We start from the raw sequence: 25,082 nt of genomic DNA on the forward strand, positions 1-25,082 counted from the left end.
TATAGCAAAAGTTATTGCAAAATGTTAAAGTTGGCGCAAACAGACCAACAGACAGACCAACAGACAGACCAACAGACAGGGCAAAAACAATATGTCCCCCACTACTATAGTGGGGGACATAAAAATCCTCATTAAAACAAAATGTGTCGTCCCTGATTAGCCTGTGGGGACTGCACAGGCAAATCTGGGACGACTGCTTGCGCACATGCATTAAACCCCCTTTCCACTGAGTACGGCCCAATTATAATAATAAAAGCACATTCATTAAGCTTCCGTGTAAAATGTTCAAGATGTGTTTAAACACTGTTAAGGTTCAACCGTTTGTAAAATGGCACAACATGGCATGACACTGCATGTGATGCACAGCTGGATATTGTGCTAGTTAACCCTTTGCATGCTGGGAAATTTGTCGTCTGCTAAAATGTCGTCTGCAGAATTTCTAAAATTAGCATTTTCTTCGATTTTTTTTAAAGAATACTATCAGAATAGCAAACAGTTTGGATCCTGATGAGACGCCACGTTTTGTGGCGTCTCATCTGGATCCAAACTGTTTGCAAAGGCCTTCAAAATTCGGTTCCCGCACTGAAAGGGTTAAGTTATAGGCAATATCAACAAACCTATCATATAAACCTTCATAAAGTTTATAAAATGGCTTTACGTGCACCAGTCCTATGTAACCACATTGACTTTTGGTATTAATTGATGCTTTCCTGTGTTCTGTTGGGAAATAGAAATGATTTAAAACTTCTAATTCACTGTTCAAACAAGAAACATTGAACAGCCATGCTACCAGGTTTTCAATTTTTTATTGTTTTTCTAATTTCAATAATTGCGCAGTCCAGAGCTTATTCAAAAAAGCTTCTTACACACAAAATACTTTGCACAATAACTCCATCTTAACCATTTACCCCTTATAAACGCACTTTGATGCATATGTAGTCGCTCAGAAAATCTGATTAAATTACAAAATCTTCTTTTCTACAATCAAGTTACAAAGCCTTCATATCCAACCTTAAGATACTGATGAGCAGCAAACGGCGTAAAACCTGAACAGACTGTGAGTTACTCACAGGCTGTTCTGGTTTTATGCTGGTTGCAAAAGCCATTTTCACTTTGCTTCTCATGGGGAAAGGGTTTACTCATGTTATTGAGTAGAAACCATTTTTCTATTTTCCAAAGGTATGTAAGCAAACTAGACACACAATTTTAGTTTATTACCTTGATCTATAATAAGTTATTTTGGAGAAACCTTTTTTTCGAGATTTTTAAATTTTAAGTATCTGTGTCCTTGACCCTACTAAGCAAATATACAATCCTTAGATAGGTCTCCGTGCAAGCTTGCTTAACCCATTAATGCCTAAATGGTGCATGATGCGGCGTCTCATCAGGGTCTGCGCTGTTTGCTTAAAGGAATTTCTGTAAGAACTATTCTAAATAAATATACAAGACATTCCTAATTTTGGAAATAAATTGATCCAATTATGAAGGATGGGAGAGTCCACTAGGCATAAATGGGTTAATGATAATCTAAAGTTTCATCAAGATTGGTTAATCCAAACTAAAGAAACTGACTGGAAACCACCTCTTGGAAGCAGCCCGCCATAATTCCCATACCACAGTCTATTTGTGTATTTGTCTTGTTCTGAGAATACTGGGCATAATGCATGTGCGTAAAGTGTCGTCCCAGATTAGCCTAAGCAGTCCGCACAGGCTAATCAGGGACCATACTTTCCGCTTAAACTAGATTTTCGGTAAAAGGGACTTCCTTTAAACAACAAGAGCTTCAGAGGACAGCGCGCTGGACTATTCAAGAGCTTGACAGTATAACGTAAGCCATCATGGGGAAATTAATCTTATTCAATAATTTATTAGACGATCTTTCAAAAATAAAAAAAGGAAAAAATAAATATAAATTGGGGGGGGGGGGTAGGGGGGTGAGAGGGGGATATAATGTGGGGTGTGGTAATTTATTAGATGATGTTTAAAAAAAAAATGGGGGGGGGGGGAGGTTGGGGGAGGGATTCTGGGTGAGGGCGTGGGGTATTGTTTGGGTGGAATCCATTGTGGTATTCAGGTAAGTGTTGTTTTGTCAAAGTAATAATAACATGTGATCATAAATAAAGAAGTTATGGCAATTTAAGCAAAATGTTCAATTATCTAAGTGTAAAAGGGGCCATAATTCTGTCAAAATGCTTGATACAGTGGTCTGCTCTTGTTTATAGGTTGGGGTCATGTTGGTAAACAAGTATGCAACATATAAATTCAATTTGTCAAAGGATATAGGAAATATTTGGGGTAGTACGCAAACTTTAACATAGATTTATCAATAATATGCATTATTCTAAGTATAAAAGGGGCAATAATTATGACAAAATGCTTGATAGAGTTGTCTGCTCTTGTTTATAGGTTGGGGTGATGTTGGTAAACAAGTATGCAAAATATGAAAGCAATATGTCAAGGGACAATGAAAATAAATGGGGTAGAACGAAAACTTTAACATTTGCTGCATATTCTAAGTGGAAAAGGGGCCATAATTATGACAAAATGCTTGATAGAGTTGTCTGCTATTGTTTATAGGTTGGGGTCATGTTGGTAAACAAGTATGCAAAATATGAAAGCAATATGTCAAGGGACAATGAAAATATTTGGGGTAGTTTGAAAACTTTTACATTTGCACGCTAACGCAGACGCTCACGACGACGCCGGGGTGAGTATGATAGCTTCACTATATAAACTTCATATATAATAGTCGAGCTAAAAATACCGTTAAAGCGAAAAGTGTTGTCCCTGATTAGCCTGTGTGAACTACACAGGCTAATCTGGGACGACACTTTACGCACATGCATTATGCCCAGTTTTCTCAGAACACGACTCATTTACAAGGATTTTCAAATTTGTGTAAAACCTGGTTAAAAATAACAGTGAAAGTTACAGATAATTTTTACTCTTAAACGGAACTACTGTTTCCTGGAGTCCAACTAAACAAAATAAATTACCAGACACAATTTTAAATCCTAGGCAATTTTCCAGTCAAACACATTTCAAATGTAAACAAAAATTTAAAAATAAATAAATAAAATGTCTATGTTTCGACAGAATAATGATTTTAATGAACGTAAGATCATTAAAATCATGACATTTTTTCGCCAGTAGCACCGAAACTTACATCAGGTCATATCCTAAGAACTGAGTTCTGGAAGTGTACACCTTAACTACATCCCTGGAAAGAGAATACAAATATTTTATCTTCATTACGAAATAGTAAGATATCATATTAATTCATACATTTTTTGGGGACATAATGAGCCTTGTTCTGAGAAAACTGGGCTTAATGCATGTGCGTAAAGTGTCGTCCCAGATTAGCCTTTGCACACCGCACAGGTTAATCAGGGATGACACTTTCCGCTTAAACTAGATTTTCGGTAAAAAGGGACATCCTTTAAATGAAAAATACCATTAAAGCGGAAAGTGTCGTCCCTGATTCGCCTGTGCAAAATGCACAGGCTAATCTGCGATGACACTTTACGCACATCCATTTTGCCCAATTTTCACAGAACAAGACATAAATATTCCACAGTGTAAAAAACAGAAAAAGGGCCATCATTCTACCAGGACATAATGCAGCTCTACTTCCTATCTTTACGATCATCAACACATTAAGTTAATTCAACTGTTTTCAAACAGGAGTTAAAAACACACAATTTTTGGACTAAATATTTATAGCAATCTTCTAGACATATGTAGACAAGAGGGCCAAGATTGCCCTAGTTCGCTCACCTGAGAGGAGTGGGTTCATTCAATCTTTACCAAATGTCAAACTTGACCTAGATATTGTCCAGACAAACATCCTGGTCAAGTTTCATAATTATTGAACCAAAACTCTGGCATATGGGGTGTTATTGTTTTTGTAAGATTTGACCTGGTGACCTATATTTTGAGTTGACCCTCCTTACCAAACATCAAACTTTGCTTATAAAACTAAACATTATGACCAAGATTCATAAAATCTGAAACAAAATTGTGACCTCTAGAGTGTTTACAAGGATTTTGTATAATATAATGAAAATTTGGACAATCTCAGGACAATAATTTTGGCATTAATTATGTGATATATATAATTTAACCAATCTTTTCACCAAGTTTTATGATGGTTGGGCAAAAAATGTGACTTCTAGAGTGTTCACAAGCTTACTATGTATAAATATAAGAAAACTCAACTCTACTATCAAGGAAACAAATGTTCTGACCAAATTTCATGAAAATTGGGCCAAAAATGTGACTTCTAGAGTGTTCACATGTTTTCACTTAGTCTGTCAACAGACTGATATTTTTTTTTTCTAATTTCACAATTACTTAAATAATAATATTGAGATGTATTGCAATACAATATCAAAGCTCCTTTGCTCTTCTGGCTGAATTATCAGTCTGTTAAATCCTGCAAGTCAATTGACATGACGCCGCCTGTCAATCAAGTTCTTATCTAAGAACTGATCTACCAATCAGCGATCGATTAATCGGGCGCGTTAGTTAGCAACGAACTGTCCGCCATTTTTTAGACAAGCTATGTATAGGTTCACTTTTACTTTAGCGAGTTTCTTTTGTTTTCCTCTTTAAAAAAAGTAGATTAAAAATGGTTAAACGGTGTCGATGGGGACTATGTAACTAGGACAATCGATATCCTGAAAGATTAGTTGGTGACATTTAATTTATATCGTTTCCAAAGCCAAAAAGAGATCTTGAGAAGTGTAAGAGATGTATAAATGCATGCGGTCGTCACCACGAACGACTGAACATCAACACTGTCAAAGACAATTATAATATATTTTATCGGACATACTAGCAGATTTAAATAGTTTATGTTATCGATCTGATTATCACATAATATTTCACGTTTTTTTTAAATAGTTTTATCAGTTACTAGGTCATTTATATACAGAAGCGAGGTTCATCTGCATTACTTAAAGAGAAATAAAACCCAGCATGAAGCATAATTTGTGCTGTGTTTTATTACTCTGATAGTAATGCACTTTATTGCCATTATACATGTTATTAGAAGGTGACACGTGATATATCATATTAATAACGGTATCTACACATGTGCAGACATGTGATGTCACCAATAAACGCTTTTAATCCACCTTTGAGATCGAATGCCTAGTTCTCATTTTTTCAACGAGTTTCGTTCGATTTGTTCGGAAAAAAAAGCAGAAATGAAATAAGGCAAAAACGGTGTGAAGAGGTTTTATGTAACTCTGACATTCGGTATCCATAAGTTAGATTAATTAAATATATACCATTTCAAACGCGGAAATGTGGTCTTGACAAGAGCAAGTGGAAGCTTCCATGTGTAGAATTACCGAGATCACTCTTATGGAGCATTTATTTATTTAAAAAACTGGAAATGTTATGTTAGAAATAACTACGCATTATTAAGTATGAATTATATCATGTGTGCTTGTAGAATAATAGAGAAGATTGGTACCAGCTTTGCGTAACTTAACGAAATCCCCGTTATAAATCGAGTTTTGTGTGTGTCAGAAACAAGTGAAAATGATTATTTGTTTCTATATTAATAGAATCGAATAGATAAATGCCACATAATAAGATTTATTATTACTGATATAACCAATAAATGCAGAACTTGGGAGAAGTCGGTACCTGCGCCAGCGTCTGATACAGGTAGCTTTACTGAATTCCCCTTCATACAGCGCTACTTTATATATAACAATGACCAAACTTATTGTGCTGTCTTGCACTTTCAATTATAGTGATTGATAAATGTCCCATAAGGAATGTTTAATATTAATAATATCACTTTTATACATTATAACATGTGGGATTTTGCTACACTTGGCGTCAGAAAGCGTGTAAAACTTCACCGAAATCCCAGTTTAAAGCGCTATTTCGTGTCAAATACACGAGTGGAAATGTTTCGTAAATAACATGGGTAAATGCCGTTGAAGAAGTGTTAATTTATTGCCAACATCACACGTAATAACAGGTTCGATTTCGGTCAGCGCGCAAGCGTTTGAGAGCGTTATTCATGTACCGAAAAACCCGTTATAATTAGCTGATGTTCTCTATAAACGTATATTTTTTACATTCGCAGAATAACTAAATGACACAAACCCCTTATACAAGTGTCATATGGTGTCAAAAAGTCCATAAAAATAATCCGGAATATCGCGTTAATCTACATGCAGTATATAGGAGGTTTTGGGGATTCCGATAATGACGTCACGTTTGCCCATGCTCAAATTTTGGCCGTCAAAACTGCGGCCATTCTGCTATTGTTTGCATGTGATGAACCGCATCGTGATAAGGTAACAATCATATTCGCGACCCTTTTGATGAACAAAAAATACTCAGAACTTGAAATTCTTTCAGATTAAAGTGAATCCAATGAACGAACACAAATAAGGACGAAAACAAACAACAAATTGATTGAATTTATGTAATCAACATACAGAAACTGTTTTGAACCTATTTGTCTGTAAAAACTTGCCTTGTTACAGATTAACTAAATCCTCTTGATAAATGTAAATGCTTTTATTTAATTGTTCACACCAGTTTTGACACTCTTTGTTTCAGCATTTTTATCCCAGTGTTTAATTGCCCCTTTGTTTATCACAAACCGATTATCTCGATATGATCGGATACTGTCCAGACAATTACTATGAAAACAGTGTGTAATAAACCCAGGGACCTATACTTGTATGACTCTGTATGAGATCTCTGCATAAACCACATGTGTCTGGTCATTAAACACAATTTATGATACCTCCATGTCATCTCTTGGCATATTAAGTCAAAAACTTAACAGTTGCTTTAATAAAATATTTGAAAATAGATATTTGTCCGAAATGGATTAGCAGCTAGGAACTATTAAGTATATATATAAGCCAGTTTAAACATAACAATAAAGTGTTTAATAACTATACATTTAAAATATTTTACAAATTTACTGCTACACAATTAACGTATTTAATGGGTACCTGCTAATGTAAACTCTGCTATAATGTGTAAAGATCGTGCGTTACTGCAGTGTTCGAAACATCATCATGAAAACAAGCAACCGCGTTTGGTCATTATACGGATATAAAATACTTGCGTAAAATAAATTAAATGTGAAGATTTATGGTATCATAAAATGCTAGATTTGTATCGCTCATTATCACTAGAGAAGAGTTTTCAATATACAAGTACATGCAAAGACAGTTCAATTTGCACCATATTCAGGTGTTTTTTCAATTGGAATGCTTAAATTTATTAATATTTTCATTCAATGTAAACGAAACGAAAATTCATTCAATGTAAAGAAAATTAAAACTACATTTCAAGATTGAAATGTATTGAGCTATTTAAGGGCTTTGTTTTATAACTGATTCAATACACCCCTTACGCTAAATTTCAATCTCTGATGAAAAATAACACTATCGCATCCACACCACTTATAATAATATTCAAATTATTGTATGTTTTATAATTTTTGAAATATCATTTATTAAAGTCTTACTTAAAAAAGAATACGAGTATTTATAGTTTTGTTTTGTGAAATTGTAAGTATTAAGTCTTCCGACGACCTTTACTCTGATACAATGTAATTGGCCGCGATCGAGAAGTTGACGGCCCATCTATTTTTAGTAACGGAAAACCCCTCTTGTGACGTCACACAAAAACCTCCTATAGGCAATGAAGCCGTTTTGGTGTTAGCTTGTCTAGGTTTGCTACCCGCTGAGCCACGTGATTAAGTGGGCGGAGCGATCATAGATAAGGCGTCATGTCAATTTCTAGCAGGATGTAATCTGATATACTTGGCCCCCAGCAGGAGATCATCTCTCATTAATACCACAACTTGACAGTATACAGGAGGCTTATCAGCCATGGTCAATACTACCAATTAGATAGCATCTGCCTGGTCATAGCTCACATATTTGTTAACTGAACATTTCTTATCATAAGAAAATATGGAACATAGTTTTAACATTCCTTTCTGTTTTACAATGTTTTGACAGTATAATAATATTGTTTTTATTTTAAAAAAATGGAAAGTGTGATTCATAGGTCGTTTGAACAATTAAATTATTCACAGATGAGACCAAATCAAATTTCCAGTTATTACAATAACTCAATTTTCATTGTTGTATTATACATTTTGTTTTTGAGATTGTAATTACATTTCCTGTATGCACGTGCATATCAATAAATAAATACATTTATGTAAAAAGTCTTATCTTATAGTCTGGTCTTATTTAAAGGCACTATTCAAGTTCAAGTTCAAATTTATTCAGGTACAAGATCAAGGTACATTATAACAACAATATAGATAAGAACATATAATAAATAAATATGGTTAAGAGATAACAGTGAACAAATATATATTGATCTTGCAGACCTGGGATAACCTATGAAGTACAAGTACTTATTTCCATTGGGGTCCCTGATGGATAGCATCTGCCTGGATAGCATTTGAAAACTTTTTCATATTTTCCTATAATACAAATGAGAAATAATTCTTTCAAGTTTCAATTGATTTATGTACAGTACATCCAGGAAACTTTTTAAGGTATCCTGATACAAAAAATAGACCAATAACACGATGCTGCTTTATGGCGAAACACCAATGTGGACCAATGTCATCTTTTAAAGAGTCTAATTTGTATAAATGTACAAACATCAAATTTAGCCATGAATATATTTGATAGTACCTTTTCACTGTTTACATTTTTTAACAATAAAATGAGACACCATTTAAAAAGGTTACGATCATTTATTTGCAAGAGATATCATAATTTATTAGATTTAATAACTCATGACAGTAATATTTAAAAGTAACTTGGCAGAGACACAATAATACTGTATAATATAAAATTAACTGAATCCTAATCAATGCCCTGTTCAATAATGTCTAAATGTCTATACTATGTAATCAAGTTAGGAAGATATTAGACTGTACTGTTTGAAATTATATGGATAATACAACATGGTACAATTATATACCCAGAAATTTTGATAACCTCAAACGAATGGTACTTTACCCAAATTTGCACTTGCACTTTTTGTTGAGCATGAATTTTTTATTGAACATGTTGAATACTCTTACAACTACGTAAAAATTTCGCACAAAATTTAATTTAATCTTTTTCCGTAATTTTGAGGTCCTTTCTATTAGGTAACATATTTCAGTTTTTTCACCACCAACAAACACTTTCCGCCTGTCTTTTGCCTCTATCTTTTAATCTCCACACAGTAAGCAAGAGATTTTCTTTGTAGTCGTAGTTAACTCTATCTGTGTAAATTATTTTTGAGGTGTAGATTCTGCCATATTATGATTTTACTTCATAGTCATATATTATATGATTTATTTTATATTTACATCATGGGCGAAATTTCAGCTATACGACATATCAATAAAACATATTGCCCAATGACCATTAAAGATAGTTCACGGTTTGTCTTAAAATCATCAAACATAAACAATATTTTAAATCCTTAAGTCTATTTTCTCTCAAAGAGATCATAACTAAAGAATGTTCCATGTTTACACAATGTTGTTCTAAATACTGTGCAAATCAAGGCCCATTATCATTCAGTAATTATATAAACATTAGATGGCCAGAGATATAATAAGTCACTGCAGCAGCACTCTGGCCCATCAGGTGGCCATTTCAGATTACAATCTTTCCAGGATTCTGTCCACCTCTCTCTCAGGGTTTAACAGTCCTGCATTTTAAGCAGATAAGAAAACGTAACTCTGTATAGTATAAGTACAGTACAAGAAGTAGGAGAGAGTTATCTCTATAAAATGATAATGCAGGGCTGTTAACAGTCTAGTTTTCACTATACACATATAGAGAAAAATGCCCCGCCCACTGGCAGCCATGTTTTTTCACTGATCTGGACCATTATCGAAATCGTCCGAGATATCAATAAAACAAATGTTTTGACAAACTTTCATGATGATTGGGCAAAAATTGTGACTTCTAGAGTGTTTACAAGGTTTCTCTATAGCTAAATTAGGAAAACTGCCCCCCCCCCCCCCCCCGGCAGCCATGTTATTCAACTGACCGGAACCATTTTCGAACTCAACTCTCATATCAAGGAAACAAATGTTCTGACCAAGTTTCATGAAAATTGGGCCAAAAATGTGACATCTAGAGTGTTCACATGTTTTCATGGTATACATATAGAGAAAAATGCCCCGCCCACTGGCGGCCATGTTTTTTCACCGATCTGGACCATTTTCAAACTCGTCCGAGATATCAATAAAACCAATGTTTTGACCAACTTTCATGATGATTGGGCAAAAATTGTGACTTCTAGAGTGTTTACAAGGTTTCTCTATAGCCAAATAAGGAAAACTGCCCCGCCCCCCCCCCCCCCCCCCCTGGCAGCCATGTTATTCAACTGACCGGAACCATTTTCGAACTCAACTCTCATATCTAGAAAACAAATGTTATGACCAAATTTCATGAAAATTGGACCAAAAATGTGACTTCTAGTGTTCACATGTTTTCACTATATACACATAGAGAAAAATGCCCCGCCCACTGGCGGCCATGTTTTTTCAACGATCTGGACCATATTCAAACTCGTCCGAGAAATCAATAAGACCAATGTTTTGACCAACTTTCATGATGATTGGGCAAGCATTCTGACTTCTAGAGTGTTTACAAGGTTTCTCTATAGCCAAATAAGGAAAACTGCCCCGCCCACTGGCGGCCATGTTTTTCAACAGACCGGAACCACTTTTGAACTCAACCAACATATCATTAAGAAAAACATTTTGACAAAGTTACATGAAGATTGGGCATGAAATGTGACTTCCACAGTGTTTACAAGTTTTTTCTTTTTTTTGACCTAGTGACCTAGTTTTTGACCCGGTACGACCCAGTTTCGAACTCGATTGAGATTTCATTAGGACGAAGCTTCTGACCAAGTTTCATGAAGAGCGGACAAAAAATGTGGCCTCTACAGTGTTTACGAACAAATGTGGACGGACGGACAGATGGACAGACGGACAGATGACGGACAAAGACCGGTCACAAAAGCTCACCTGAGCAATCAGGTGAGCTAATAAAAAATCATTCTATTTAAGATCAGTTTCAGTGAATTTTCAACATGGCCATAGAAGATAGTAATGCTGCCAGCTTACCATGCTTTCTGTAGCTGCCCCAAGTTCACATATATCCTAATGTGGTAGCTCATGACAATGTGTGGTCTCTTCCTGTAATACAACGAGGTATAAATAGTTGTAAGTGTTAGGTATGCATTAGTTAGTGATAGGTGTGCAGTGGTCAGTGTTAAGTACGAAGTGGTCAGTGTTAAGTATGCAGGGGTCAGTCTTAGGTATGCAGTGGTCAGTGTTAGGAAATCAGTGGTCAGTGTTAGGTATGCATTGGTCAATGTTAGGAATGCAGTGGTCAGTTTAAGTTACACAGTGGTCAGTGTAAGGCATGCAGTGGTCAGTGTTATGGATGCAGTGGTCAGTGTAAGGTACACATTGGTCAGTGTTAGTTATAGGTACACAGTGGTCAGTGTTAGGTACACAGTGGTCAGTGTTAAGTATGCAGTGGTCAGTGTTAGTGTTAGGTACACAGTGGTCAGTGTTAGGTACACAGTGGTCAGTGTAAGGTACACAGTGGTCAGTGTTAGTGTTAGGTACACAGTGGTCGGTCTAAGGTACACAGTGGTCAGTGTTAGTGTTAGGTACACAGTGGTCAGTGTTAGGTACACAGTGGTTAGTGTTAGGTACACAGTGGTCAGTGTTAGTGTTAGGTACACAGTGGTCAGTATTAGTGGTAGGTACAGTGGTCAGTGTTAGGTACACAGTGGTCAGTGATAGGTACACAGTGGTCAGTGTTAGGTACACAGTGGTCAGTGTTAGGTATGCAGTGGTCAGTGTAAGGTACACAGTCGTCAGTGTAAGGTACACAATGGTCAGTGTTAGGTACACAGTGGTCAGTGTTAGGTACGCAGTGGTCAGTGTTAGGTACACAGTGGTCAGTGTTAGGTACACAGCAGTCAGTGTTATGTACACAGTGGTCAGTGTAGGGTACACAGTGGTCAGTGTTAGTGTTAGGTACACAGTGGTCAGTGTTAGGTACACAGTGGTCAATGTTAGGTACACAGTGGTCAGTGTTAGGTACACAGTGGTCAGTCTAAGGTACACAGTGGTCAGTGTTAGGTATGCAGTGGTCAGTGTTAGTTACACAGTGGTCAGTGTAAGGCATGCAATGGTAAGTGTTAGGTACACAGTGGTCAGTGGAAGGTATGTCGTGGTTAGTATAAGGAAGGATGTGGTAAATAAAAGGGTGAAAATTGATGCCTCAAGACTAAAAATGCCTATGGTTTAATGTATATTACTTTCTTTCAAGCAAATTCAAACACTATAAAATACTTTTATTTAAACAATTTTTTTAACAATATTCATAATGTTCAGTAGAATCAATGCATAATTGAATTAAAGGATTTATAAGATAAAGACAGTGGCATTCAATATTTAATAACAAAGATATTTGCTCACACATCGTTGAAGACATTGAACACCTGCTTGTTCCTCTCTAAAAACTCATCTGCAATCGTCTCAAAATCATGATGAAGCTGTAAACGTAAGCAATTTTGTTCGTTCTTATGATCAATAATAAACAGATTCTGCAGATTTAGCTAAAGTATTGTCACAAACGTAACCAATACCTGGTACCATTTTGTCAGCTATGGTTAAGGGGAAAAGGCTCAGGAAAAAGTGGCGCATTTGGCTTGAATAAATGGTCTTGCACATCTATACCTTATAGTGATGGCATATTTGAAGTTTCAATTTAAATTGCTTGAAATATAAAGAAGTCGTTTGCCCCACACACTTGGAACATTTGTTAAGACAGACAGTCCAACCAACAAGAAGACCAATGGAGTGACTCCAATATACCCCCATCTCAAATTTTCTTTGCTGAGGCATAACAATTACCACGCTTATGGTTGTCTATTACATAATGATGGATGTACCACATAAAATCACGGCAGAAGAATGAAACAGCTGAAAAAATACAACACAGCTTGAATTTAACCTGAACTTGCGCTGATTGCTTAAAGAAATTTTTGTAAGAAATATTCTAAATATAGAAATAAATATACTAGACATCCCTAATTTTGGAAATAAATTGATCCAATTTAGAAGGATAGGAGAGGAATAAATGGGTTAATTGAAATATGGTGTACTAACAGGTATGTAAAAATTAAGGGTTCAATAAATCACTCCAAAATTAAAACATTTTGAAGAAGCTCAAAAGTATAATGAACATGAAGGCCTTTGAGGTGTTCACTATAGATTAACCCTTTGCACGCTGGGAAATTTGTCGTCTGCTAAAATGTCATCTGCTGTATTTCTAAAATTAGTATTTTCTTCGAATTTTTTCAAAAGAATACTATCAGAATAGCAAACAGTGTTAAGTATTGAACGTGGCGTCTCATCTGGCTCCAAACTGTTTGCAAAGGCCTTCAAAATTCGGTTCCAGCACTGAAAGAGTTAAGAGACTCAAACTGACCTAATATGCTTTCATGATGTTTCAGCAATAAATGTCACTTCTAACCAATTTTTGAATCCCTTGTGACACAGATTTAACCGAGACATTACTGGAACAAATGTTCTGACCAAGTTTCAAAGCTAGGAAACCAAGATGGCTCCTGATTGGCTGTTTCTAAATTATACAAGTCTGGTACACATATTTTTCATTAAGTCATACTAGGAAAACTGCATCACCACCTTGAGCCAAGGGTTTAGAAGGACAATTGTAAAAATTTCCCAATAAATCATTATCATAAGAAACAAGAAATGTGTTTGTCAGAAACACAATGCCCCCTACTGCGCCGCTTTGACGCCATATATTTGACCTTTGACCTTGAAGGATGACCTTGACCTTTCACCACTCAAAATGTGCAGCTTCATGAGATACACATGCATGCCACAAATCAAGTTGCTATCTTCAATATTGCAAAAGTAATTGCAAAAGTTTAACCAAGGTTAAAGTTTTCCACAGAATGACAGACAGACAGATAGACAGACAGGCCAAAGACAATATACCCCTGATCATTTGATCCGGGGGCATATAAATGGTCTCAGCAAGTTTCTCATAATTCGGTCAGATGTGATTACTTGCTTGTAAGCAATCTTTCTTTATATTAACACAAGAAATTAGGATATTAAACCCATCCCCTTAAAGCTGTGTTTTAAATGGGCTTGAACAATTTTCAAACTCGAGATACATTTGTAACAGTGTGTATGTCTAAACTCAATTAGTTAATGGTTCTACCCTTAACACTTTCCAACTTAGATACGTATTTTTACGCATGTGTAGTCTCTTAGAAACTTAAATATAACTTAAGACCTTTCTTACTAGATTCAAGCTTTAAAGGCTTCATTTCCAAACCTTAGATACTGATGAACAGCAAACAGCATAAAACCTGAACAGACTGCGAGTTAATCGCAGGCTGTTCTGGTTTTATGCTGTTTGCACATAGCCATTTTCACTTTGCTTCTAAGAGGGAAAGGGTTAAAGAAGAATTAAACTAGACCCTAGATCTTATAGTGATAAAATGAGCCTTGTTCTGCGAAAAAGGGGGCTAAATGTATATGGGTTATTCCAAGTTAGCATGTGCAGTCTGCATAGGCTGATCAGGAACAACACTTTGCGCTTTTATGGAATTTGTAATTTAACAGAAGTATCTTATAAACAACAAGCGATGTGTTTGTGAAACACTATGTCCCCATATATTTGACCTTTGATCTTGAAGGATGACCTTGACCTTTCACCACTCAAAATGTGCAGCTCCATGAGATACACATGCATGCCAAATATCAAGTTGCTATCTTCAATATAACAAAAGTGTACATTAAATGAGCGATTTTAACACATATATTTGACCTTTGACCTTGAAGGATGACCTTGACGTTTAATTTTCACCACTCAAAATGTGCAGCTCCATGAGATACACATGCATGCCAAATATGAAGTTGCTATCTTCAATACTGCAAAAGTTATGGCAAATGTTAAAGTTGGGGCAAACAAACACACAAACCAACCAACAGACAGGGCAAAAACAATATGTCCCCCACTATAGTGGTGGGGGACATATAAAAATCCTGTTTAGACGGAAAGTTTTGTACCTGATAAGCTAATGCTGACTGCACACTCTTATCTGGTACGACACTTTATGCCCATGCATTAAGCCTAGTTTTCCACAAATGAGGCTTGTATATAACAATACCAGCTTGATTGGTCAAACTGCTACATTTCTACGACTGTGACCTAGATATAGATGTGAGTATATAGCAATCCCAGCTTGACTGGTCAAACTGCTACATTTCAAAGACTGTGCCCTAAATATAGATGTTAGCCTGACCTCAGGGGGTACATCCTTCCTGGACATCATCTCCATAATCTCCTCCCCTAACATCAAGAACCTTGCACTCCCAGCTGCACTCTGGTCTGAAAGAATTGTGAAAAAAACTGAAAGAATTGCAGAAAAACTGAAAGAATCGCAGACAAAACCTAAAAGAATTGCGGAAAAACTGAAAGAATCTTGAAAAAACCTGAAAAATTTGCAGAAAAACTGAAAGAATCATAAAAAACTGAAAGAATTGCGGGAAAACTGAAAGAATCATAAAAAAACTAAAACAATTGCGAAAAAACTGAAAGAATCATGAAAAACCCCTGAAAGAATTGCGGAAAAACTATAATAATCATTAAAACTGAAAGAATTGCGGGAAAATTGAAAGAATCGCAGAAAAAACTGAAAGAATCACTGAACAACTTGAACGAATCATGGATTGACGATAAAAAACACCACCGCAACGGCTCATAATAAGCAGGTGTAAAACACAAATATAAGTAAATTAATCACAAAATTTTGTCGTTCGTCACTTCGCTTATATCATACAAAAGCTTAAGTCAAAAAGTGTGACATATCTTAATTCATGCGTCTCCATTAAAGATGAAAAACACTTGTATAAAGTTTCATTTTAATAAAAAAAGCTGAAAGATTAGACCGTACCATAAAGTACACATGATGACAGAATCATCCAAATCCTAACTTTGCTTCATCTTACCTGCATATATGAGGGGTATCCAGTGGTAGGCATTGTTGTTGTAGATCTCCTTGTAGAGTCTGAAGCGGGTATAATTGGTGGATGAAGTCAGTCTCTGTTGAGCAAACAAAATGTTCAAATAGACACAAATAGAACAAGAATTTTCTGACAAATAGAAAACAGCATTAGAATGTCATCTAAAACACAATTTTAAGTAACCATTATTTAGAAGTTTTTTCCTGGTCACTATTTTATTTGCCCATTTTTTTATTAAACTGAAAAAAAACACAGTTAATTTGGACTTTTCGAATATTTCGAAGTCTAAAACGCCAATATCTGCCTGCTTTACTTCAAAGTCATGGTCTCGATTGGGACCCAATCTATTGAACACTCTGCTGCAATGCGCAGTGATCCTTAAACCTTAACCACTTACAAGTTTTTAAGAGTTAAATTCCAACCCTAAGATACTGATGAGCAGCAAACAGCATAAAACATGAACAGTATGCGAGTTACTCACAGGCTGTTCTGGTTTTATGCTGTTTGCACATAGCCAATGTCACTTTGCTTCTGAGTGGGAAAGGGTTAAAAGAAGCTCCTTTTTTGTTCAAATCATCATTATTTTGCAGTTTACTGGCTAGTTCCAACAAATTAAACAAGAGCACCGCCTTGCGGGTGCAGACTGCTCATCTATTTTTCTTTTTAAAGGTGTAGGGACCTATCTCAATTTCAATCACAAAGGAGGGAGGGGTGGAGTGGAGAGGGGTGTTTAGTGTTAGGTGTGGTCATTTATTACATTATCTTCCAAAAATGCAAAAATGCAACAAAAAAAATCGGCGGGGGGGGGGGGGATTCTTGGGTGGGATGGTTGGACGGTATTTCAAAAATAAAATAATAAAAATAAATATTTGTGTTTTGTGACCTTTGACCTTGAAGGATGACCTTGACCTTGAAGAATGACCTTGACCTTGAACTTCCAGCACTCAAAATGTGCAGCTTTATGAAAACGCCACTTTGAAAAAAAAATATTTATTTTTTTGACCTTGAAGGATGGCCACGACCTTGAACTTCCACCACTCAAAATGTGCAGCTTCATGATAACGCCGCTTTGAATAAAAAAAATTGACCTTTGACCTTGAAGGATGACCTTGACCTTAAAGGATGACCTAGACCTTGAACTTCCACCACTCAAAATGTGCAGCTTCATGAGAAGGCCACTTTGAAATTTTATTTTTTTTGACCTTGAAGGATGACCTTGACCTTGAACTTCCACCACTCAAAATGTGCAGCTTCATGAGATACTATTGCATGCCAAATATCAAGTTGCTATCTTCAATATTAAAAAAGTTATGGCCAATTTTAAAGCTTTCAGACTGACGGACACCATATATTTGACATTTGACCTTGAAGGATGACCTTGACCTTCACCTTTCACCACTCAAAATGTTAAGCTCCATGAGATACACCTGCATGCCAAATATCAAGTTGCTATCTTCAATATTGAAAAAGTTATGGCCAATGTTAAAGTTTTCGGACGCACAGACGCCATAAATTTGGCATTTGACCTTCAAGAATGACCTTGACCTTTCACCACTCAAAATGTGAAGCTCCATTAGATACACATGCATGCCAAATATCAAGTTGCTATCTTCAATAGTGAAAAAGTTATGGCCAATGTTATTTTTTTTTCGGACAGACGGACAGACTGACTGACATACTGACACACTGACATACTGACGGACAGTTCAACTGCAAATGCCACCCTACCGGGGGAATAAAAAAAAATTGGGGGGGGGTATAGTGTTAGGGTGTGGTGGTCATTTATTGGATGATCTTAAAAAAATAAAAAAACATCGGGGGGGGGGGGAGTCAAGGTCATTCAAAGGTCAAGGTAAAATTCAACTTGCCAGGTACAGTACCCTCATGATAGTATGAAAGTATTTGAAGTTTGAAAGCAATAGCCTTGATACTTTAGAAGTAAAGTGGATCTAGAAGTAAAGTGGATCTAAACGCAAAATGTAACCATATATTCAAAGTTACTTTGTCAAAAAAGGGCCATAATTCCGTAAAAATGACAACCAGAGTTATGCAACTTGTCCTTTACTGTCCCCTTAAGATAGTTTGCGAGTGTTCCAAGTATGAAAGCAATATCTATGATACTTTAGGGGTAAAGTGGACCAAAACACAAAACTTAACCAAATTTTCAAGTATAAAGGGCCCATAATTCCATCAAAATGCCAGTCAGAGTTACATAACTTTGCCTGCACAGTCCCCTTACGATAGTAAGTAAGTGTTGCAAGTATGAAAGCAATAGCTTTGATACTTTAGGAAAAAAGTGGACCTAAACACAAAACTTGACCAAATTTTCAATTTTATAAGTATAAACAGGGCACATAATTCTGTCAAAATGCCAATCAGAGTTACATAACTTTGCCTGCACAGTCCCCTTATGATAGTTAGTAAGTGTTGCAAGTATGAAAGCAATAGCTTTGATACTTAAGGAATAAAATGGACCTAAACACAAAACTTAACCAAAATTTTCAATTTTCTAAGTATAAAAAGGGCACATAATTCTGTCAAAATGCAAGCCAGAGTTATCTAACTTTGCCTGCCCAGTCCCCTCATGATAGTTAGTAAGTGTACCAAGTTTGAATGCAATAGCATTGATACTTTATGAGAAAAGTGGACCTAAACGCAAAACTTAACAACTCAACCGGACGCCGACGCCGACGCCAAGGTGATGACAATAGCTCATAATTTTTCTTAAAAAAATAGATGAGCTAAAAATATTGATGATTAAATGAACAGTAAACAACCTTATTAAACTGAATCTTTCAAAAAACCATAACTCTGTTTCACTCATAATGGAATAAATCTGGGGACAACAACCAAAACCTTTTTTTACTGTTTGAAAAGAGCACAAATGTTTCATATAATTAATAGCCGTAGGATGACTTTTAAATGAACTAATGTTTTAATTCACAAACAATGGTGTACATTTATTTCCACTGAAAAATCTTGCTTGAAAATAATGTAGCTATTTAATTAAAAGGGAAATAACAAAATCAGTTTTCAAAAAGGCATTGTAAATAACTTGTCAATCTTTTTTGGCTCGATGAAAACAATATTTTAAATCACAAACTCATAGGTCACATGTAATCTTTCTGCAACAATCAATATGAACATCTAACACAAGTCCATATGAGCCTAGTTGTGGGAAAACTGGGCTAAATGCATGTGTGTTAACTCTTTCAGTGCGGGAACCGAATTTTGAAGGCCTTTGCAAACAGTTTGGATCCAGATGAGACGCCACAGAACGTGGCATCTCATCTGGATCCAAACTGTTTGCTATTCTGATAGTATTCTTTGAAAAAAAATCGAAGAAAATGCTAATTTTAGAAATTCTGCAGACGACATTTTAGCAGACGACAAATTTCCCAGCATGCAAAGGGTGTGATCCCAGATTGGCCAGTGCAGTTTGGATAGTGTCGTCCCTGAATAGCCTATGCAGTCAACACAGGCTTATCAGGAAAGACACTTCTTTTCGCACATGCTTAAACAGCCCTATATTCTACTCACCCCATTGCGGATGTACTTCACATAGTAGTCCATGGCAACCTCTAGGGTCTCTTCTTTAATCAGAAGTAGAAAGAACGCTTCACTGAAAACAAGAGATGTGTTTGTCAGAAACACAATGCCCCCTACTGCGCCGCTTTGAAATAACATTTATATTTATCATTTGGCAGGTATAGAAATCATCTCCCTTTAAAGCTTATTACTTCCCTTGGATTTTGTCTAATCTAACCGGGAGGGGGGGGGGGGGGTCTGTAGACAGTCAAAAATGACCAAGTCAGACATCACTGACAACCAAGGCCTGTGGTTTAATGAATCCTACCATTCACAAATTAGTACAGGAAAGAAATGATAATTATATCATTTAAAATAAAACTTTGACAAATCCATCATTTGAGTTATAAATAATCAAAATAAAAAATCTGTACAGTAACTGTTGAAAGAACTTAAATTCTTGGTAAGGAAATATATAATCTGAGATTTATAATTATATAAATTACTTCCCTTGAAAATAATTGTCTCTAACAAATCTCTATTTTTAGTAGCAAATAATAAAGAGCCACTACCGTGACTGTTGATTCACCACTCAAAATGTGCAGCTCAATGAGATACACATGCATGCCAAATATCAAGTTGCTATATTCAATAATGAATAATTATCTCCCTTTTAAGCTTATTACTTCCCTTGGATTTGTATTTTTGACCTTAGACCTTGAAGGGTGACCTTCTACTGCGCGGCTTTGATTAATTTAACAAAAAGATATAATTTAGCAGGTCAGATAATTATGTCCATTTAAAGCTTACTACTTCCCTTGGATTTGTTTTTTCGACCCCTTGACCTAGTTTTTGACCCGGCATGACCCATATTCAAACTTGACCTAGATATTGTCTAGATACAACTTCTGACCAAGTTTCATTAAGATCGGATGAAAACTATTTGAATTAGAGAGCGGACACGAAGTGTGACAGACGGACAGTACGAAAACTATATACCCCCTTTTCTTCGAAAGGGGGCATAAAAAGGGAGAGCAATCTAACAAACCTCAAAGGGGTAATTTCGTTAAAATTAGAAAACAAATATTTGCTCCATTTGTGGTTACTCAGTGTTTTCATTATTAACCGATTGGCAATCCATATCATCGGTTGAAAATCTCGAAAAATCGGTTGTTTTTTATCCAATAGTGAAATAAATTTAGTGGTGTCACACCGCACCGTTTTTATGAAACATCGGTGACGATTCGTCAGTATGAAACGAAAGAGCTAATCAGAAGCGTTGTAACAGTAACTGATGTAAATTCAGCATGGAGTCTGATACTGGAAAGAAAAGAATAATGAACCTTTTAGATTTCAGATTTTAAGCTAAATCTGGTTAGAAAGAAAATTACACAGTTGATTTTTCTGCCTGTTTATATTGTTAGTTATTGTTCAATAACTATCTGTTATATTTGTTTTGGTTCTCTTTATCTTTTTTGCGCTGTTTTAGATCGGCTTCGTTCACGATTGTTGTTACTTTTCTTAGTGCCGTTTGTTGTTATGGTTTTACCGCTGAAAAGAGGGTAAGTTTTCCGCATTATCAGAATTGAACTTTTTATAGTTTTCCACAATCACCCTTGTTTGAAGTTTTTTTTTTCTTTGTTGCGTTTTTTTTCCCATATAGATCCAGTTTTAAATTAAGTAAGGATTGAAAGCTTCTTACATTATTACTTCGTTTTGCCAATGTAATGGTACAGAGGACAATTTTCATCTCATAAATTTATTACATGGGCAAAAATCTAAATTGTCTGTAATTGGACCTGTCATATTAATTACTACAATATTAATATTAGTTTCAGCCAGAGCACTGATTTCTATTAGCAAAAGTTGCATATTCATTTTTTTCTCAGAGGGCTTTGCCCCCCTGAACCACCTACCAGGACGCTGCCTTGGCGGCCGCCTAGACCCCCAGCATTATCTGTTGCTTCTTTTAAAAAATCTGTTGTTCCAAATAATAAAGAAAAGACTGTTACTGTTTCACTGTTAATTTACAGGACCATATATTGAGAATAACAGGTTACTGTCTGATCTTTTTGTAATATATCAGGCAAGGCTTAGAATAATATAAGCAAATTCGTTGAATTTATATCCCCCGCCAATATACTTCTGGACACAAAAGTTTTCTGGACAGATGGAAAACGCCAACATGCATCATCCTCTTATCCATATATATACCAAGTTTCAATGAAATCCGTCAAAGCACTTACAAGATATGGCTCCGGACACACAAAAAAGCATTTTTTCAAGATACAAAGGGCCATAACTCCTTTATTATCCGATGGTGTACAATGCCATTTAGCGTGCATCATACCTTTATCCACATATATATACTCATACCAAGTTTCAATGAAATTCGCCAAAGCACTTCCAAAAGTGCCGGACGGACGGAAAGACGGACGGACAACGCCAAAACAATATCCCTCCGCCTATGGTGGGGGATAATAACGGCGAGGCTTGCTGAGCTGTTATTTTATTCGTGCCGAGCCTGATATATTACAAAAAGATTAGGCAGTAACATGTTTTTCTGTTTATCATACTTCTACGTCCCTGATTTTAAAGAATTAATGAAAAAATCGCTAAAAGGCTGCAGTTTGAGCGGGAAAAAATATGACTTTTGTCGTTTGACGTGTTAATAATGATGTCATGAGCACGTCCGCTTAATATTTGTAAAAAATGTTGTTTGCTGTTTGTGTTGCATTTTGTGTTTAAAATAAATTACATCTTGGTATCAAATTGTTTGTTTTGTTGAATCTGATTAGATTTTACTAAAAAGAGCTGTCAGAGGACAGCGCGCTCGACTATTCGAGTGCTTGACAGTATAACGTAAGCCATCATGGGGAAATTGTTCATATTCAATAATTTATTAGACGATCTTTCAAAAATAAAAAAAAGGAAAACAAAAATAAAATTGGTGGGGGGGGGTAGTGGGGGGGGGTAGGGGGGTTGAGAGGGGGGTGTAATGTGGGGTGTGGTCATTTATTAGATGATGTTTCAAAATTAAAATAAGGAAAAAAAAAATGGGGGGCGGGGGGGTAGGGGGGGTTGAGAGGGGGGTATAATGTGGGGTGTGGTCATTTATTAGATGATCTTTCAAAAATAAAAAAAGGACAAACAAAAATTGTGGGGGGGTGGGAGTGGGGGGGGGGGCAGGGAATCTTGGGGGGGGCGTGGGGTATTGTTTGGGTGGAATCCATTGTGGTATTCAGGTAAGTGTTGTTTTGTCAAAGTATTAATAAAATCTGATCATAAATAAAGAAGTTATGGCAATTTAAGCAAAATGTTCAATTATCTAAGTATAAAAGGGGCCATAATTCTGTCAAAATGCTTGATATAGTTGTCTGCTCTTGTTTATGGATTGGGGTGATGTTGGTAAAGAAGTATGCAAAATATAAAAGCAATATGTCAAAGGACATAGGAAATATTTGGGGTAGTACACAAACTTTAACATAGAATTATCAATAATATGCATATTCTAAGTATAAAAGGGGCAATAATTCTGTCAAAATGCTTGATAGAGTTGTCTGCTCTTGTTTATAGGTTGGGGTCATGTTGGTAAACAAGTATGCAAAATATGAAAGCAATATGTCAAGGGACATTGAAAATATTTGGGGTAGTATGCAAACATTAACATTTGCACGCCAACCCTAACGTCAACGCCAACGCCGGGGTGAGTAGGATAGCTCCTCTATATATATTTCATATATAATAGTCGAGCTAAAAATGATTACTTTATAGTTGATTCCCAGTAATAAGACCATCCTCAACACATGACTGATATAAGAACTTCCTGTTGACCATGATATAAAACAATCTACATGTATCAGGCAACGTTATATCAGGCAGATATCAATGCGGTGGTATGATAAAGTACAGTCATTTGCAAACATAGTTTCATTGCAGTTGATTGACTTCATGGGTTGACATAATCATGAATTTTCCACAATCCCATCAGAAAATGACTCACACAATGCTTCATTAACCCATTTATGCCTAGTGGGCCATCCTTCTAAATTGGATCAATTTAGTTCCAAAATGAGTGATGTGTAGTTTATTTATTTCTATATTTAGAATATTTCTTACAGAAATTCCTTTAAGCAAACAGCGCAGACTCAAATGAGATGCCGCATCATGCGGCGTCTCATCTGGGTCTACGCTGTTTGCCAAGGTCTTTTTTTCTAGATGCTAGGCATAAATGGGTTAATCGTTAATATATGTGTTATTGTAAACAAATTTGTATGCTGGAATAGATTGCCTCTGTGTGATAATTAATTAGCTTTCAAAAAACAATTTTGTTACAGTCTGAAGTTAACAGACTATAATCCAAACTGGCCGTTACAGTTCTGAGCAATTTGGCACAGACATATAACTCTTGACCTATTTAAAAAAAAGATATGAATGTCTATTTTGATTCATTATCAATTTCAGTAACAAATGGCTTAAGAATCATCATAAATCTGGCCCCTGTTCCCTATTTAACCCATCTATGCCTAGCGTCTAGAAAAAAAAGGCCCTGGCAAACAGCGTAGACCCAGATGAGAAGCCGCATGATGCGGCTTCTCATCAGGGTCTGCGCTGTTTGCTTAAAAGAATTTCTGTACGAAATATTCTAAGTATAGAAATAAATATACTAGACATCCCTAATTTTGGAAATAAATTGATCCAATTTAATAGGATGGGAGAGTCCACTAGGCATAAATGGGTTAACTCACTATTATCACTCCATCTTCAGGTCAGTTATCACGTATCTCAAACCCATGAAAAACCAGATATGAGGCATGCTCTTCGAAAAGGGGGTTTAATGCATGTGCGTAAAGTGTCGTCCCAGATGCACAGGCTAATCAGGGATGATTTATGATATATTTTGTTTAAAGAAAGTCTCTTCTCAAGAAAAATCAAGTTTAGGCAGAAAGTGTTGTCCCTGATTAGCCTGTGCAACCTGCACAGGCTAATCTGGGACGACACTTTATGCACATGCATTAAAACCCCTTTTCACACAGCATGGCTCATATATTTTCTACTTCATTACTACTGACTTAGGACCCATTATACAACTTACCCCTGGCAGCTACTGTGACTTACTAGTAATTGTTCTCCATGTGCAGGTCTGTGGTCACATATCTAAGTCCCATGGACTCTCGCAGTTCAAACAGGACCTTGGCTGCCTCTACTATGTACCGTCGACTTAACTGAAAGCATGCACCAGTAGTAAAGGCATATGATCAATCAAGATGACACTTTACATCGGTTTTTTGTTCAAAATCAGGGCCATTTAAGGGGCCCATTCCAATTGAAACAAGCAAATTCTTTGAATTGATATCCCCCTCCAAAATACTTCTGGACACAAACAGTTTTCTGGACAGATGGACAACGCTAACGTGCATCATCCTCTTATCCATAT

The 25,082-nt window shown here is 36.1% G+C and overlaps 1 protein-coding gene across 1 annotated transcript in view; it reads right to left on the minus strand.

Annotated features, from left to right (window-relative positions):
• LOC127840953 (pentatricopeptide repeat domain-containing protein 3, mitochondrial-like) overlaps window positions 1-25,082 on the minus strand; it is a 59,458-nt gene that overhangs the window by 2,405 nt on the left and 31,971 nt on the right. Inside the window, exons 14-20 of the mRNA XM_052369417.1 lie at window positions 24,764-24,870; window positions 19,658-19,739; window positions 16,103-16,196; window positions 15,397-15,482; window positions 12,527-12,603; window positions 11,156-11,227; window positions 3,167-3,220 (exon numbers count right to left, since the gene is read on the minus strand). Of these exons, the coding sequence (XP_052225377.1) occupies window positions 3,167-3,220; window positions 11,156-11,227; window positions 12,527-12,603; window positions 15,397-15,482; window positions 16,103-16,196; window positions 19,658-19,739; window positions 24,764-24,870 (572 nt within the window). The remainder of the gene's footprint in view (window positions 1-3,166; window positions 3,221-11,155; window positions 11,228-12,526; window positions 12,604-15,396; window positions 15,483-16,102; window positions 16,197-19,657; window positions 19,740-24,763; window positions 24,871-25,082) is intronic.

This window comes from Dreissena polymorpha, chromosome 8, assembly GCF_020536995.1.
Source record: "Dreissena polymorpha isolate Duluth1 chromosome 8, UMN_Dpol_1.0, whole genome shotgun sequence".
NCBI classification, from domain to species: Eukaryota; Metazoa; Mollusca; class Bivalvia; order Myida; family Dreissenidae; genus Dreissena; species Dreissena polymorpha.